At 47.7% G+C, this 18049-nt stretch overlaps 1 protein-coding gene across 1 annotated transcript; it reads left to right on the top strand.

Moving 5' to 3' along the window:
• Window positions 1-1107: 1107 nt before the first annotated feature.
• Window positions 1108-8094, top strand: LOC149335767 (uncharacterized). Its single transcript, XM_089554003.1, has 4 exons — window positions 1108-1508; window positions 3282-3493; window positions 5633-6110; window positions 7839-8094. Exons 1-4 carry the CDS (start codon window positions 1108-1110, stop codon window positions 8092-8094), a joined length of 1347 nt encoding a protein of 448 aa, XP_089410129.1.
• Window positions 8095-18049: the final 9955 nt, after the last annotated feature.

Raw genomic sequence — 18049 nt, 5'->3', positions numbered from 1 at the left:
GCTTCCTACCTCTCCTTTCATCAGGCTCCATTGCTCGGCTGAAGCAGCTGTGGCGGTGGCGGCATTGAAATACAGGACGATGCAGAAGCGTACGCGGACACGACGTGACGCAGGCTTGACAAGAATGCATATGCAGCGCGTTCGAATACTCCGCGAGCGTGTATACATCTGCCTGCCAAAGGGGGAAACGTCATGAGCTGAAGGCCCAGCGGCCGATCTTTTACATGTGTGAGTGTGGGTCTGCGGTGCCATCCTTGGGGACGGCGCGGAAGCAGTTTTTCCGTCCAAAGCCCTTCTCGCCCTGGAGCTCCCCTCTTGCTCTAAGCGGCCCTCTCTCAAAGCCCCTAACAGATCACGTATGAGTCTCGTTAAATCTCGTATGCTGCCCGGATGCTCTCGTTTCAGCTCCCGGATGTGTGTAATTCAGTGCCCGGATGAGTGGAATTCAGTGCCCGGATGTTGGCTTTCGGTCTCAGCGTGACGTCAGCACACTGCAGACAACGGGAGCTAAAAGCATTTCATGCTTAAAATACTTAAACAAGTGAAACCAACGAATAAGGGCAACACGTCCAATAAATAGCGCCCTGCTTGTGCCCTGCGCATTCTGAAAGAAAAAAAAACGATGAAAGAAGCAATCTACCTTTACAGACCGACACAAGTAACTGGTTTCACGTCTTCTTCCTTTTTAGTCGTTGTTTCTCTGGTTTTATAGTGTCAGCCAGAACAGACTGATTTCTTCTCTTTGATCCATTCGACACTCACGTCTGCTTCAGCATTCCGCAACATCGGCACTGGACACCGTATTTTCAGAGCTCCACTGGGTTGCATTTAGTGCAATGCTGCGACGCGTAATCGGGGATGGGCGCATTTCGTTGCAAACAGTTCTTTCTTAGGTAGGCGGGAGGGAGGAGGGCTGGGTTTTAAAAACACGCTTGCCGCCGCCATGAAATGAAGTTATTCTCGATGCATGCGCATTTTCTTCTAGGTTCCGCTGTAGAAGACGAAGCCATCAATTATGCACGGGTTCTCGCACACGATACTCACGAGACAGAAGAAGAAGAGGAGGATTGCGGAGGCGCCCGAGCAGTTCGAACTGTCCTAGCTGAAATGGCGAAAGATAAGAAAAGCACGGGCAAGGGTGGCAGCCAAGACTCCAGCAAGCCTTCGAGCAAGGCTCCCAGCAAGGCTCCCAGCAAGGCCCTGAGCAAGACGTCGCCCAAAGCTCCAAGTAAGACCACGAGCAAAGCTTCGAGCAAGGCTTCAAGCAATGCTCCGGCGAAGAGTGCGAGCAAAGCTCAGAGTAAGGCCCCGAGCAAAGCACCTAGCAAGGTCGGGAGCAAGGCCCCGAGCAAGGCTCCCAGCAAAGCTTCGAGCAAGGCTCCAACCAAGGCCTCAAGCATTGCTCCGATCAGGAGTCCGAGCAGGGCTACCAGCAAGGCTGGCAGCAAGGCTGGCAGCAAGGCGCCGAGCAAGATTCCAAGCAGAGCACCCAGCAAGATGACACAGCGGTAAGGCAGCACTACTTTCCTATCACAATTGCATTTTCTGTTACGGAGAGCGGAAGGAGCACTACCGAACCTAATGCATGCCCTAAGTAATGTCTTAACTAGCTTTACAAGAGACTTCATTCGTAATAATAAACAGCTTCCTGAGTGTTCACCCATGGTCGTCTAGAATATTGCAGGTGGAACCTAAATTGTAAGCTATAAAATGCGTTCATTTTTCTCCAGCCACGCTAACGAGGTGGAATAGGCTCGTGCGAGTTCTACAGAGGGGCAACCTCAAAGGCGCAAAGGAAATGCGGCGATGGAGGCTGCAATGCTTATACTATGCTTTTTGACATGAAAGATGGCAAAAAGTGACGTTTTTTTTTCGATTTCGTTTGTATCAAAGTGTTTTATCAACACGCATTGCACGAAATTTTGGAGAGGCCACTGGCCTTGCTATATTTCTTATCTTCTGAGAGGACCAAAAAAGCTCTTAGAATTAAAGAAGACACCAGTGAAAGGTTAGGCCTTAACCTCAGAGAAACGTGGTGCGGTATCCGAGGCTTATATCTACTGATAGTGTATTTTTTAGGAAACAAAATAGCGCAGTAACTGTCTCATTCCTCGATCGACACCTCAACTTCGCCGGGAAGGAAGAAAGGTGGGAGTGAAAGAAGAGAGAAGTTGAAGCCGTACTGGAGGGCTCCGGAATAATTTCGACTTCCTAGGGGTCTTTAATGGGCACTGACATCGGCAGCACACGGGTGCCTTTTGGGTTTCGTAAAAGGCGCGAATAAAATGTACTAGTAAATTGGTTTTTGAGGAAAGAAAATGGCGCAGTACCTGTTTCACATGTCTCGATGGACACCTGAATCGCGCCGTAAGCGACGGGAGTAAGGTTGGAGAGAAATACGAAAGACGAAAGAGAGAAAGAGGTGCTGTAGTGGAGGTCTCGAATAATTTCGACCACATGGGGATCTTTAACGTGCACTGACATAGCACAGCACTCGGGCGCCTCTTGCGTTTCGCCTCCATCGAAACGCGGCCGCCGCGCTCGGGTTCGAACCCGGGCACTCCGGCTCGGTAGACGAGCGCCTTACCACTGAGCCACCGCGGCGGGTATTATGGTCGTTATAAGGAAAGCCCGGCATCTTTGGCGGTTTAAAAGCTTGGTGTAAGAGAGTGAAAACCTCTGAACCACCACCGATGAGGAAAATTGATGGAAACTAGCCATCTAATTGCAGCTAATTGAACTCGACGCACAAAATGAATACGCAATGCTTTGGGACCTTTTTGTTCTCGTAAAGCACCGTTTGTTCTGTAGTTTTGTATTTTTGTCTCCGCGATCTCAGCGTCATCGTGTTTCAACTGAACAATATCGGACTCATCCAGTTTCTAACACTGGGGCACTACAATCCACCCACTTTTAATACTTTCATCCATTACCAATGTCTGATGTCCATTGATTTTCATGGGGTTTAACGTCGCCAGGCGACTCAGGCTAAGAGGGACGACGTAGTGCTGGTTCCTAATAACTTCCGACCACTTGTAGTGCTTTAGCGTCGACTGACATCATACAGAACACAAACCTCTGGCATTTCGTCTTCATCAAAGTGCTACCGCCGCGGCCGTATCGAACCCGCGTCTTACGGGTCAGCAACCGAGCACCATTACCACTAAGCCACCGCAGCGTCTTACAGTGAATCTGACACATAGACCAATATACTTTTCTGCAACGGGTACGGTGAAAAATCTCATAATCGCTTGTGTGCACACTCGGCCAATGACATGCAGGACCACACAGAAAGGGGAAGCCGGCCGCATGCTTTGGCCCAAGGCAACGGCCGCTGCCGCCAAGGCTGCTGCGTCCAGGGCCCTTTCCAGGGCTGCCTCTAAAGCCGGCAGTAAGGAAGGCTTCGGCAAATCAAGTGCCAAGAAACCCGCCAAACCAACCGTCACCACTAAGTCGTCCTCGTCCAAGTCCACTGCATCATCGAAACCGCCTGGTAGGTTTCGCGCCTGGCGAAGGAGGGCTAATGATAATAAATTCATATGATTTGGACTAAGAAGTAACAGTCATCCAATGGACGCCCTAACAGCGCATTGAGACAGAGAAAGTGACACCGTAGAAGGTGGCTTCGCATTAATTTTCGAACGCCTAGGGCTATATTGCGCACAGACATCGAGCACCACGCAGGTGAATTCACGCATCTTGCATCAAAATGCGCTGCCGCTAATGGGATTTGATAGGGAAGATGTCATGCTTAGCAGCGCAAAGCCATACCTAGGAAGCAAATGTGAAAACCGCTTAATAAGGGAGGTTTCTACTGTTCATGATATCTTTAACACGTCCCCATCTGCCTTAATAAAGTATAGTTGAAGACCAACTGGGAACACATTAAAACGACGAAAAACCGATCAAGACACAGTATGGAGGTAGGCGACAGCACAGAGAGGTATTTCCGCTGTGGTACTGACACCTTGTCAAGGAAGATGTCCAGGAAAACGCCAACTTCTTTCATTGTGCCTTTCTCTGGGAGTAGATTGGGCAGGCAGTTCCAGCGTAATTCGGTCGACTTCAGCGTTGTGCATTGAAAACCATGCCATCCATCGCCTCCAACCCGATGGCCCAAGACAAAACTTTTGAAAGCCCAAATTTCGAAGCCAAACATTGAAGAATCCGACTTTTCTCTAGCACTCACAGAATCTTCTCCGGTAATCTTCCCCAGGAGTCGCAGCGTAATATTATTCATAACATTTTCCTCAGCAATGATAGCATTTTCGACGTGCACTGCTAGGTTCTATGCCACTTGCCTGCAAAACCACACCTGTCCCTACGATTTTTCGTGCATGTTTGGAGTGTTCGGACGTTATGTTGGCGATTCAAAACGGGATTCAAAATCCACTAGGCGAAATTCTCTAGACAAGTTCGATACTTGAATCACGGCCGCTCAATGGAGAGCCTTGAATACTTGGCTTCGAAATTTATGCTTTCAGTGGTTCGGCGTTGGATCCTCGAGTTGGAGGTGATGGCGGGGCTTTGAACGCACAACACGGCAGGCGGCCGAATTTCTCTGGAATTGCTAACGCAAACAACTCCCGAATAAAACCAGAATAAAATAAGTTGGCGATGTCGCGGCCACCTTACTCGGCAGTTGTCAGCTTCATTCGATCTATCTCCTACTCGTCTTTGTTGTGCGGACCTAAGGGTACATAACATGCTGAAACTCGCCCAGGGTGTTTGGCAACGAAACGGCCCATCAAAGACAGGAAGTAATAGACAGTGTTCCCTTGAAGAAAAGAGAAAACTTCAAAATTGAGCATTTGCGGCATCGAATCAGTGCACCTTAGAACCATTTGCTGCTTGTAAAGCGCTTAAGCATTCGTTGTACACCGTATTTGTGCGGGAATGATAGGAAAACCTGATAATGAAAAGTTCCATGTTAGTGGACTTTCATCATAACAGTCGTAGGTCCAGTATATTGGGCTCCGGCGCTCCAGAGGCGTCTTCAGAATCTGAATCGGTCTCTAGCGACGAATTCCTGACAAAACTTTCAGAAAAAATTATTTGTTCATATACAGTAAAAATTCATAATCTGAGAACGCCTTCTTCAAGCCGCTCGATAATAATTTCCTCTCAGAACTATGGCCGAAAAGATTGGTTTGGTTTTGTGGGGTTTAACGTCCCAAAACGACTAAGGCTATGAGAGACGCCGTAGTGAAGGGCTCCGGAAATTTCGACCACCTGGGGTTCTTTAACGTGCACTGACATCGCACAGTACACGGGCCTCTAGCCGCCGCGGCCGGGATCGAACCCGCGTCTTTTGGGTCAGCAGCCGAGCACCATAGCCACTGAGCCACCGCGGCGGCGCGGTCGAAAAGAGGACGTCTTGCACAATGGCAGGAGGTTAACAGGAATGTGCAACTGTGTACAAGATTATTGTTCACAAGCCCTACGTAAACACAGGGGGACCGTGCATTGGAATGGAGAAGAAAAATCGCATGCGTTTTTTTCATAAAAATTGTGCCCAACTAGCCACCTGGTTAAATTAATAAAAAGACTAGATCGAAAACCAAAGTGTTTTGAAGGTTTAACCTTGAAAAGTTACATACACTTATTGCATGCGTTCATTTCCCTCTTCCAGGTGCAAAGGGTGGCGCGAAGAAAGCCGGCCCTGAAGATGGATGGAAAGGAAAGTCCTTGTCCAAGGCGGTCTCGAAAGTTGCACCGAAGGCGGCACCGAAACCGGCACCAAAACCAGCACCTAAGGCTGCGCCAAAGGCACCGCAGAATGCGCCGCCCAAGAAGTCTGCTCCGCCGGCCAAGCCGGATATGAAGGCGGCTTCGTCGCCGACTTCCAAGACGTCTTCGAAGCCAGTCTCGACGTCGATTTCCGAATCGGGCTCCCACGAGTCCGGAACAGAGACGGAGAACACCAAGAAGAAGGACTCCGGTGAGGACGAAGGCAGCGAGGAGGAGGAGGAGAAGCCGAAGAAGGGCAAGAAGGACGCAGAGGAAGCGAAGGGAGAAGGGGGCGAGGGAAAGGAGGAAGAAGAAGAGGAAGAGGAAGAGGAGGAGGGCATCTACATGAGCACCACAGAGTTTGAAGCCTACCTAGCACGGTGAGAGCTTGGCACTCTGCATACACTCGTGGATGGACGCGCTGGAAGAACACACGAGAAACGAAAAGACACATGCAACACGAGCGCTCTTTACGGCGCTCTTTTACCATAAATCAATACCACCTGCCAAGTTCGCAGCCTTTATTACTGCATACATTACGGCCGTACATAGAGGAAACCTTGGTGAAAATTGAAGTGTCCACATCAATTGATTACTGTATTCTAATCGCACAGAAGTCGGTTAATCTTCGAAGGAGAGTCTAAACGGTGCAAAAACAAAACTAGTATAATCTAGTAAAAACTAGTATAAACTATTAGAATGCATGCGTTGCTCTCATAAGCCGTTTTCACTAACAGAATGCGATGTGTGTATTGTCAGATGCAATGTGGTTTGCCGTGAAGCGCCGTCCACATTCATGACCTCGAAACACTGACATTTTAGGACAGGAAAATACTACTCTTCTAGATTTTTTTCTTGCCTTCGAAAAGCTGCTCAGGAGAAGAAATTGCAAGCGATAAAAGTTTTGCGTATCTGAGTTGATTGAATGAGCTAAACGTCAAATTTTTTGTCGCGTTCGCTGCTGTAATTTCTTAGCGGAGTAATGTAGCTGTCTGCAAGCCATAGGATGTTTTTGCTTGCCCCTCCATTTCTGGGTTTTATTGCATAGTACTTTTTCATTGCACATTTTTAAGGTTAGGGCACAGCGGCCTTCAGTTAAAGTTGACGATCACAGCGCTTTATACCACCTAGACGTCAAATCAATGTCACAGGAATTGACTCAGAGGAGGAGAGGCTTCCTATTTTTAATTTGTATTTTTAAGAAGAAATATGTCCCTCGTGTTCGAACCACAATCTACGGGAAGACAAAAAGGCAGATGAGTAAATTTTAACAAGGAAAAAGTAGTGTCTATTTTATAACAGCGTCGCTGAAAAGAAAAGCAAAAACCTTTCCGGAAGCTCGGCCGGTTTTATTGGGACTGTGAATGCTGGGAAGTATGTGGCGATAGCCAACAGGCATTTAAGAAGAGTATATCGTGGGCGAAGACTACTGATATGATTTACGAATTGATATAACCAAGGAGAGAAAGCACTTTATTACACAGGGACTTTACTCGGACCATGATGCCATGGTCCGAGTTGGTCCAAATAATGAATTCCCATTCCGTACATTCCTGGTACCATAAAAATTTTTAGAAGCACTCGTTCCAAGACAAAGGGATGTCATTGAAATGGTTTCAGTAACTGGACACTGCTAGGAATTTTCTCGGGTTGCACATGGACAATCAATGACTGATGATTGACGAAGTCGGCAATACGTTGACTGGACACGTCTGCCGAAAGTCGTCTGCCACTTAATGGCCGACCTAAGACCGACGTCAATCCTCATGCTCGGGCCAGGCTACGTGGCCAATATCGGCCCGAGGTGTCTAAGTTGGCCAGATTGCTCACGCTGTCAACCACAATTCGGCCAGTTGGGTTCAACTCGTAAAAGGTCTTCTATGCTCGCTTCGACTAGATCACACTTTCATAAAAACTGAGGCGCAGCAATCAATCCAGATCCAAATAGCAGTATTGTGTTCTAGGCGCCACGGGGCACGTTGGAACAGCCCCTAAAGTGAAAGCGATCTTCGAAATTTTTTGGGCCTATGAAGGCACCCAAGAGAGTTTCCTTCCAACACATGTGAGCAGGTCGCGTCACAGTTTCTTACGTTTCACCCCGTTCGCAGGCGGGACATGATCCGGGACATCGGCAAGTGCGTCGTCATTGTGGTCATGACCTTCTGCGTGGCCTACCTGCTCCATGTGTGGCGCTTGAAGGACAAGGAACGCTTCGGCACCGGCATCGTCACCGAAAGGCCAACAACTGCCTTCACCGTGCCGGAAGAGAACCTCTCGATGATCGCCTCCTTCGCCATGCAGGAATTCGGCGATGAGCAGGAGGCCACGGAAATCTCCGACGCTATCGAAGGCTTCCAGCCCTAGTAATTGTCCGCATGCCTTCCCACCCCGGCATGTTAGCATTTTTGCCTATCCTTCGACGCAGCTGAGGACGTTATCCCAGCTCTCCAAATCGAACACTGAGCCTCCAAAGGACTAGTTGATCAAGATCCTACACCCTTAGGCCGTTTATGTAGCGTTCTTGGTTGTCAGTTCCTGGCATACGAGATTTTTCTTCAGGGAAACGGACCCGATGTCTTTTTCGTCTAAGACAGTATAATTTCGTCAGCCACTTATTCTGTAGCCAGAATCACATTCTATTATTGAGCGCTAAAAATCTCTAGTGGGGTTTTGCATAAGTAATAGGGTGCTATGGCAGCTTTAGTTCCGGCAGTGGTTGAAGAAAGCGTGACCCAGCAGCCTGCTGTTGCTGAGTGGCCTGCCGACGAAAAAGCTGCCAAGTGTTGAGGAGGGTGCAGCCTATGGGCATGTTTCTGATCGTTTGCTCTGTTCAGCGCTTCTGACTTTCTTAAACCTTCACTGCAATTATCCAGCTTTGCGATTATGTAACTCGAAATAACAGTGAAACTTTTTTCTAGCGAAACTCCGCTTATGCACAGCCGTTTGTATGGCGCGAGTTTTCCTGCGTGTAGTTAATTGTTCAAAGTACAACTCATCTTTGTAACGGCTGTTTACAAGCGGAGAGTCACTGCACGATTATCTACTGTGAAATGACACACTGAAATATATTTTAATGAGCAGAGATATGCATCAGAATCGAAGACGTTATGCATTAGTGAGAAGGAAAAAAATTCGCAATATTCAATCCGCTACTGTACAAAGGTAGCCTTTACTGACTTACTGATTTCATTCATCACCTATGGCAATGCCTGCAAGCAAGAAAATATCGCATACATTTTCCTGCATGCAAGTAACAATATTCAGTCTTAAAACATTGCAGAGCGCTATGTGTTGTTCCAACAAATGTGAAATGCCCTGACTTGCGCTTCAGCGCCTTTTGCCAGCACTCTCCCAAGGCGAAATAAATTAGCATGATTAGGAGCCTTGATGAAGCAAAAGCAATCACTTTACTGCATCATTGGGTGCAGAACTTGATGCCCTTTCTGTCACCATTGAGTTTAATAATAAAAAAAAGCGCCCAACAGTGGCTTCTTTTCATCGACTGAAAAGTCATGCAAGAATCACTGTTTACGAATTTTCTAGAGTTTCATCCAACTGCTATCAATAAAAGTACAGCATATTGCATTGCAATGGCTAATAGGACACCGCGTCATCGTAGACAATCACTGCAGCGAAGAGGCGGCGCGAACTGCCGACTGCGTCGAAAATTGTGTGTTGATCCCTATTTGGAGACTGGATGCAACGACTAGGGTTTGAACACTCGGATGGAAGATTACTCTCGTGCAGGACATTTCCGGCCACTTTTTGAAGTGACATCGGCAACATCTTGACCATGACCTGCAGCTCCGACTTCCACCCCCTCTGCCATGATGTGCAGCAAAAGTTCGGCGAGGTCATGGCACATTTGCTGTGTGCATGCCTTGCACGCAGTGCAGAGCGGCAGTTTTCATGACGTGTGTTGGCGTGTCTTGATCCAAGCCCACTTACGTATATGGAGTTTTCCCGATAGAGGCCGCGGCGATCGTCGATGCTGAAGGCCTGCTAAGCCCTGCGTAGTGTCTTGTCCGCCTCTGTGGCTCAGTGATTATGGTGTTCGGCTGATGGCCCGAAAGACGCGGGTTCGATTCTGGGCGTGGCGGTCGCACTTCGATGGAGGGAAAACCCTAGAGACTCGTGGGCGGTCGAAAATACCGGAAGCCCTCCACTACGGCGTCCTTCTTAGCTCCAGTCACTTTGGGACGTTTAAGCTTCACAAACCAACCAACAAGGTTCTGAGGGCGTCGGGCCTCAGGATAGATGACTGCCGCACGCTAATTACTCAGTAATGTTATTTTACACTCAGTCCCCTCTTTTTACATACCATTCCTCCTCTCTGTCGTTCCCGGAGTGTAGGGTAGCAAAGCAGTTTCTTGTCCCGGTCAATTTCCACGCCTCTAATTCTCCTCCTCCTATCCCTCAGGGCAGGGCATGTATTACTAATTGATGACAGGTGTTTAGTAGAAGTATGCGAATGCTCGAAGTTTTTTATAACGTATCGAATATGCCGCGTTCGTTTCGATGGACGAATAAATACTGCGTGTTCAAAATGATTTGCAATGAATCCAGCGTGTTGTGACGTTTTTGGATACTTCTCGACTAATTGCCTGGAGGTTCGAATAAAGGTATGCTCTGGCTTTCATTGATGATCATTTCAAACAGGAGGGTCCGCTCCGACGCTGCACAACAAGGTGCCGCGATGGGTGTGTGCGGCATAGAGGGTTCAGTGCCTTGACTGGTCCGATTTGAGTATCAGCGTTCATAATGCTCATAGATGGTCTCCATCATTGTACGACGCGGCAGGGCTCATGTTGGTTGAGGAACCTATCTAATATCCAATATCAGAGGCCATGACACACACAGCTCACGCTCCTGTCATTGAAATGTCTCGCGTGATTATTCCCTCTCTTTATCAGAAACAAAACTGGAGGGTTCAATTAAGCTCCGCTTTAAGGGCATGACGGGATAGCTTTAATGAGTTAATGCTCATATATCTAGAATTGGTCATTCTCAACTCTTCACTCATGCGTACCTCGGAGTCCTCGTACCACAACTTGCGCAGTGGTGCAGCGGTTAAGCGATGCGCCACTGCACTGCGATGACAGGTGCCGGCATCGATGGGCTTTGTGCAACCGAAGTTGCTCTTGCTGAGCAACCACTCAGAATCAACCAATAATATAACTGCCACCTGCCAGGGCGGTTAGTTCGCGCACAATCCGGTGGGTAGGCTGCGAAGACCCCACAATGTCACGTGACGTAGCTTGTCCATCTGGGTTTCTTCTCCGGAGGTGGCTGCCTTAGCCACCCTATTTATCGCTCACAACGAAGACAACGCCAGCAGCGAATTTTCTGAAAAACTGGGACTTTACCAGCCCTCCCTTTAAAAGTCAACTGCTAATACTTTGAACATGACGGTCATGAAGTTAATATACTGACTTTATCCTGCGTACCCTTCGTGCAGATCAGAGTCGAGTCTTTTGACCGCAATGCTGCGACTTCATACCTTAGATACGATGCTAAAACAGCGCAGACAGATGACGGACAAGAAGGTTTACACAGGACAAGCACTGACTCGCAACTAAGGCTTTATTCGCAATGTCTGGCGTTTATAAAGAGGGAAACAAAAGCACGGAACAACGCCGCGGTAAACAACATACAAAGAAAAAAATTGAACGGAGGTACGCACGCAGCTCAAAAACCACCAAAAAACGAAAGCTCCTTATGAGACAACCTAACGAACATTTTACTGACGCCGTTCTGTTGCTCCTTTGTGATATGGAACGCTTCTGCAGCTTCCCTCGTGATCTTTTCGTTGTCGGTGCAATTTACCTGAGAGACAGTCAGCAGGGCACCACATTTTTTTTTCTTTCTTCTTTACTTCACTTACAGCTGTGTTTGTCAGAGAGAGAGAGAAAAAAACTTTCAATTAACATAGAATAATCCGCAGGAGCCGGGTGCGGGGGGGTCCCTAGTCCAGGGCTCCGCTGGCGGCAGCTGATTTCCGGACTAGCTGGATGATCCAGTCTTGCTGTTTCAGGCTGTCGCTGGTCGGAGCATTCTCCCACTGCTCGTGTATTGGGTGTGGCACTATACACTTTCTGTCCGGTTTGTCCTGGCATTCCCAAGATGTGTGGTAGAGCGTGGGGCTTGCTCCGCAACAAGGACACTGACTTGGGTATTGCGTGGGTCTGATATCTTGCGTATAAGGTGAACACTTGGATATGCGTTTGTATGTATTCTCCTCCAATCAATGGCATCCGAGGAGGGTAGCTGTTTGTCTGGCAGTGAGATATGTCTTCTTTCTAGCCTATGGTGCTCTAGCCTGTCACCAACAGCTGTGTGAAATACAAAAACCCGACGACCGTTTGAACTTCTCAGCCGCTGCTTTTGTCTCTCTCTAAACGTTGAAGCCTTGAAAAGGATTAGGACGAACGTAGAGCAGGACGTGAAGAAAGAGAGAGAACGAAAGAAGAACCATGAAGTAAAGTGGCTCGAATTGTAGACAGGGTGTCTTGCAAGTGGCTTTCGCGGGTGGTGATTTGAGTCAGTTCCGCTTTTGCGTGTCGCACATACAATCGATGACCAAAGGCAACATACCGCGTCTGTCAATGAGCAATATCCCTTTCAGCTGCTCGGACCCTTCTGATTCCCGTCAGTCGTAATCTTTGACAAATTTTTATTTCGCTCGGCAGTCAGCACTGAGGGAAGTAAAGAATTTCCCTCCCGCAAAACAGGAGCGTGACAGAAAATCCAGGCGCACAATTTATTACCTTTCGTCCATTTCATTCCTCGCCGCAACGCAGCGAATACAAGTTACGAGTTCAGCCCAGTACTGTGCGGGATTTTTGGCTTTATCGTTTCTTTTTTAAGTTGGTAACAAATGACTTCCGCTTCGTCGCACCGCAGTTGAGTGTGATAGGAAACGCAGTCGGCGTAGGCGGCAGGTAAAATGCATTCAGCCTTCCAGGGAGCATGGTGTGTTTTGAGCTCAAGCCCAGGGCTTCTGAGGTCTATCCGAGAACATCATTTCTCAACACCGGGAGCAAACATGAAAGATGAAGTTGACTAACACTGATCCCCTCTCGATTTTGTTTTCCACGCGTTTCAAACCGGGCTGCCAGGTGGCGCGGAATATTTTCTCATCAATTTCCTGCTGCCAAAGGAGCTCTACTTTTTCCTTTCTCCTTGCTATCGTGGATTTTATCCAAGATTTGAAACAGTTCGCGAAGATAATAAAACGAGGTTCCTGTTGCGCTGGTATTTTTTTTGCTCGGCGACCACATTTAGCTTGTGCGTCTTCAGTGATGTAACCGCAGTAGAAATCGTGAAATATTTCTTTTAATTTTTCTTTCTTCTCTGGGACCGCTGATCTTCCTCCACATCTCGAAACGCCACTGCTCCTTAAAAACTGCAAGTTATTTCCTGCCCCAGCATCATCGCATGCTGATAGCAGCACCCTCTCTTGCTGCTGCCTGTGACACCCTTCAACTTCGATACATTCGCCTTTTGTCTTTTACGGTCTAATCATAGTTAGGTACACAATGAAGAATGCATATGAGGCACGTCTATGTTTCCTCCTAACGTTCGCTCTTAGTTTTTTTATTTTTTGCTGTTTTGCCTGAAAATTGCGGATAATTTCATAGTTGTGGCCGGTGAGAATACTACTACGATCCTGCTAAATGACCCGCACTTGTAACAAATTTCCGTCTTATTTCTAGCCACGAGGACTAACCCAAGCCACTAAATTGACAGATTCTGACATGAACTATTATTGCCTGCACCCAACCGCAGCGAAGTAATAACCTATCGGTATTTATTACGACGAAGAGCACATGGTGATGTCAGAAAAATATGCACGTGGATGCAATGTTAAAAGCAAAAACAAAGAATGCGCGGAACGGTGGATCCAGTCATGCAATGAGTGCACAAAATAACAGTAAAATATTAATTTTTTTTTAGTTTGCCCAAAGCGCAAAAAAGACGGCACGAGAGACGAAGGTAAATACGAACAAGCGCTCACTGTCAACTCACACCACATTTGACATTTGTCTATGAAAGCACTTTCGTCATTGTTCTGTGTTATGCACATCTTAACAGCTGTCTTTGAAGCTATCCTGCGACCACATGCTGCCGTGTCCCCCGTTCAGAGACAATGGAGTAGAAAGGGTAGCCTGGCTTTCGTCTTAGCGGTGAAAAAAACTTCGAGTTTCAGACAAGTCGACTGGCTGGCTTCTTCCGACAGCTTGTTCAAGTCATGGCGCCTCAGAAGTTCAACAGCCTGCAATTTCACTTTGGAACCCTTGAAGTCAGCTTGCCTGAAGTTCTTCTGCAGGGCTTCAGATGCTTCCTCAGCAAAGGCACCTCCTGGAAGGACTACAAAACAACCCTCCTTATCAGCCGTCATCAAAGTGAGACCGCTTTCACCTTCTTTTTTGTGCTGTGGGCAAAATGGACACGCGTCAACTCGCCAGAACTTCTGCTTTACACAAGGAAAAAATTAGGCTATCCTTGAGAAACAAGTTCCCATTTCCCAAGCCACAGAGCTCCGGGGGAAAGACGTCGGTGCTCCTGTTTGTGTTCCAGTTCTCAGCATTCTAGCACATTCGTGTCTTGATGCAAATGCGCCGCACGCGCACACCTCCAGTGTCAAGTACGAATGACGGTTAGCTGGGAGACACACCGATCTCGTTACAAGATGGAAATAGCGAGGCCGACGTCTCGTTTCCGGCATTTTCTCGGTGTGTTATAAGGACTAATGTAAGCAGCACATCAGCATACCCGAGTAACGCTCTGCACCCTCTATGCAAATAGACAGCAGAAAGCGTCAGTGTTAGCGGATATGACAGCACGGTTGAGCAACCGTGCCTTCTTGTCACAAAATCCAAGCACCGCTACGGCAGCCAAAGCGCTGGCGTCTCGGTTAATCAAAGCGAATCTTTCCTTAATACATACTGTCATAAGGCAACTGAATGCTTCTGTATACGTAATGTTGTCTGCATGAATTTTCGGTACGCTCCCTAACTTGCCATCGTGCGTTGATGTTACGCGGATTCTGTGCTTTCCACAGAAGTACAGAGGTTCCGAAAATGACTGCTCTCGTTCTCTTATGTCAGTAAATATTGCCCCTTGCTGTGTGTCCTGATGAGGGCATGAATATTCGAACGAAAAGTGCTGTGTGATGCGCTGCGACGCAGGACAGCAGACGTTACAAGCCGAATTAAGCATACGCCCGTCGTAATGTGCGCACGACCGACAACGTCTCTTGTTTAAATTGTGCTTCCTGTTTGCTCGTTTTTCGGAGCTTTGTACTTTTTCGGACCTTGTGTTTCATACCAACGCGACCTTGAGTAATACGAGTATTAGAGCCAACGCTCTGAAATGTCGATTTCTTCGCTGCAGCCAGGCACTGAGAGGTGCATTGTGCAGGTTGCGTTGGGAACTACAAGGGACACACTTCAGTTGATGTCTGTATACTTAGGCTGCGTAGTAATTGGGCTTTGCTGTAATTTTCAAGTCCTGCGAACTTTTGTGGGCATCTCTACGAACAAGCGCGAACCGGCTGAGTCAGAAAGCTCCATAATGCGTAGGAATGAGTGGTGCGCATTGCAGATCAATCTGCCGGCAAGAGTTTCGAGCCATGGTTTGAAGTTGGAGAATCGATATGTTGCGCGCGAAAACGACTGCCGGCAAGGATGCGTATCTCTGATCGGTGAAAGCGTTGGTGGATTGTCGACAATGCAATGCTCTGGTCCCGAAATGAGTCTCCTTTAGCTTGATGCTCAATGGTTGAAATGGAAATCTTTCTTCTGTGCTTCGTTTAGGTATTCGAGGTGTAAAAAAGAGCTTCTGTACGCTTTTGTTTTTAGCCAGTAGCTAGAAGTGGACGACAATAGTTGTAGCAGCAAAGACAGCAAGCAAATAAAAAACAAGCACGAATGATGGCATCGTTTAAAAAAAAATTGCCGACGATTATGTTACTTCCTAATGCGAATTTGAGCGGAACTCATCAGCTGTTTCAGCTTTTCGATAGATTAAGGCAAAGACAAATATGTACAATTACACACAACTTTTTATTATTCACACATGTTCCTTCTTCAAGAAACACTCCACTAAGTTCTTGATTGTCATGAAGGAAGCTTTGTGGTCGGAGAAAAAGATGCATATATGCTCGACTTGCTGCACCAATGCCTGGTTCTCAAAGACGAGGTCTGTGCAAGAATTTTGCGACTTTGTCACAGCCGTCGGAGGCGCTACGAGCTCGACGAACGGGATGTTCTGATGCCGCTGACGCTGCCAGCGAGTTAAATGAACGTGGCTCTGCGTTTCGGCTTGGGATACATGCACCGTGATCCGCTGATGTCGAGCAGGCGCTTCGGCAACTAGAGAGCTATCGCGCGGTCCGCCACGGCGGAAGAGGGCCGAGAGGGGGGGGGGGGGGGGGTCGTACACGCAGTGGCGAAGGCGGCGGCTATGCTTTTCGGCTTGGGCGTGCGGTAGATGGCGCCAGGAGCGCGCGCAGCTAGAGCAGTTCGCTGCCCCGGCTGTGGAGCTGGTTACGAGGGACAACGGCGACGCGGCGAAACGCAGGAACGGGCGCCACAGAGCTGCGCTTTAAAATTCCGCTCAAGATCATCACTAGTACAATTGTGCTATCTAAAGAACAGACTCTTTCAGCATATCTGCAATCACACTGCATTGTGCCAGGCATGGGCTCCATGACGCAGTTAATGTGCACTCCCGTATTACCCGTTCTAAGCTATAAGGAACACTCTGACTCCACTGAAACTTTTGTCGTCTCCCTTGAAAGCAACGAATCCGGCAAACTTCCTCTGCGCGTGAACCGACGTGCTTTATATTTTGGTTGGGGAAATTGCGGTTATCAAGGTCCCTGACACTCTCCGCAGATTACGACCCTGACACTCTCCGCAGATTACGACTGCTCTAGTCACATGATATTAGCCTAATTAGAGACTTTCAGGGTGTAGACATGTCCTGGCGTGTAGCAGTAATGGAAGACAGACGAACAGGGAGACGCCGAAGAAGCCAAAAGCAGGCTTTTTATGGCCTATAATATTTGATGAACAGGCAAAGCTACTAGGCGCTGGCAATTCTGGCATGTATGTATACCCCCATCGCAAAAAGTAACGGAGCAACATCTTTTTGCTTCTCAACCGTATAACGCAGCCTTTACGGCACCCCTAAAGACCGAAAGGTGTCAGAACGTGAGGTCTAGATATCACCTTACTTTACACAGATTCGGAGCTCATGGGCTGTCTTAAGTGCTTCGCTACGCGGCTGAGAAACAAACCACCGTTGTTCGGTTACTTTTGGAAAAGACAGTATAGTCTTGGTCAAAAGTCTTCGGCAACATGGTCTACTTGTGATTCGTGTAGTGGCGTATTGGGGGCACCCTAAAACACCGAAGTGAATTGAAATGTGTTGGTTGTTCTCGCTTTGCTGAAGTTGAGAGCTTGGCGGATGCTTTGAATACTCCGCTACACGGCTTAAATGCTAACCCTGTGGCCTGAAGACTTTCGACGGCAGGTCTTAACAATGCATGATCACATAATACTGCTGCTTGTGGGGAGAAAAAATTCAGTTGTGGATTTCTCAGCAATAAATGCGTGTTTATTTGAAAAATATATGACAATGGTAATGATTCTCTGTTATACAAATATAAAGCGCAGCTTAATAGCGATATTTGTCGCCGGCAGTTGCAGTACGTTGCCCCTGGAAACCTACTGCAAGCCCGACGAGCACAGGCGGAGCTGGTGATAGGTCCGCAAATGGCACTTGCAGGGTACCGTCTGGGCATTTGGAGACACTCTTTCACATGTTTCGACGTTCCTCGTATCCGGTTTCCACATCATACTCTTGGAAATCCAGGTAAAAAAATACGACACAACAGGTCCCAAAATACAACAGGAATTTTTGACTTCCTGTCGTTATGACATATTCTTCTGTAGTATCACGAAGTTGTCTGCAGTTGCGACACAACTGGCTTTGTCTTTTTGACATGAGACTGCTCAATACTACAGAACATCGTGTTGTTAGTGCAGGAATTTCTGTACTCATTTGCCAAAATACTACGAGAAAATTTGTTGTGACAACATAATATTTTCTGTTGTATTTTTCGATAGGCAAGATTCAGGGACGGTCGCCATTGAACCTCAAAAACGGGCTTTAAATGGCAGTGCTCTGTAAGTAGCGGCGGCGAAGAAATTGATTCGTCCGGCATGTACTCAGGATTCTGCAGTTCTCAGGGCTGTACCTTTTCAAATTCCCGTCGACCCGCCCTTGAAGCGCAAGCCATTCCTTTTCG

This window comes from Amblyomma mixtum, chromosome 7 (genome assembly GCF_055824585.1).
Source record: "Amblyomma mixtum isolate Tamu chromosome 7, ASM5582458v1, whole genome shotgun sequence".
Taxonomy (NCBI): Eukaryota; Metazoa; Arthropoda; class Arachnida; order Ixodida; family Ixodidae; genus Amblyomma; species Amblyomma mixtum.
The sequence above is the reverse complement of the archived record's forward strand: the minus strand, read 5'-3'. Positions and strand labels throughout refer to the sequence as shown.

Excerpts from the sequence above, each read along its gene's own strand:
- LOC149335767 (XM_089554003.1), top strand. The coding sequence starts at position 1,108 with ATGGCGAAAGATAAGAAAAGCACGGGCAAGGGTGGCAGCCAAGACTCC. Across the intron at positions 1,509-3,281 it reads CCCAGCAAGATGACACAGCG|GACCACACAGAAAGGGGAAG; the intron begins GTAAGGCAGCAC and ends AATGACATGCAG. Across the intron at positions 6,111-7,838 it reads TTTGAAGCCTACCTAGCACG|GCGGGACATGATCCGGGACA; the intron begins GTGAGAGCTTGG and ends CCCCGTTCGCAG.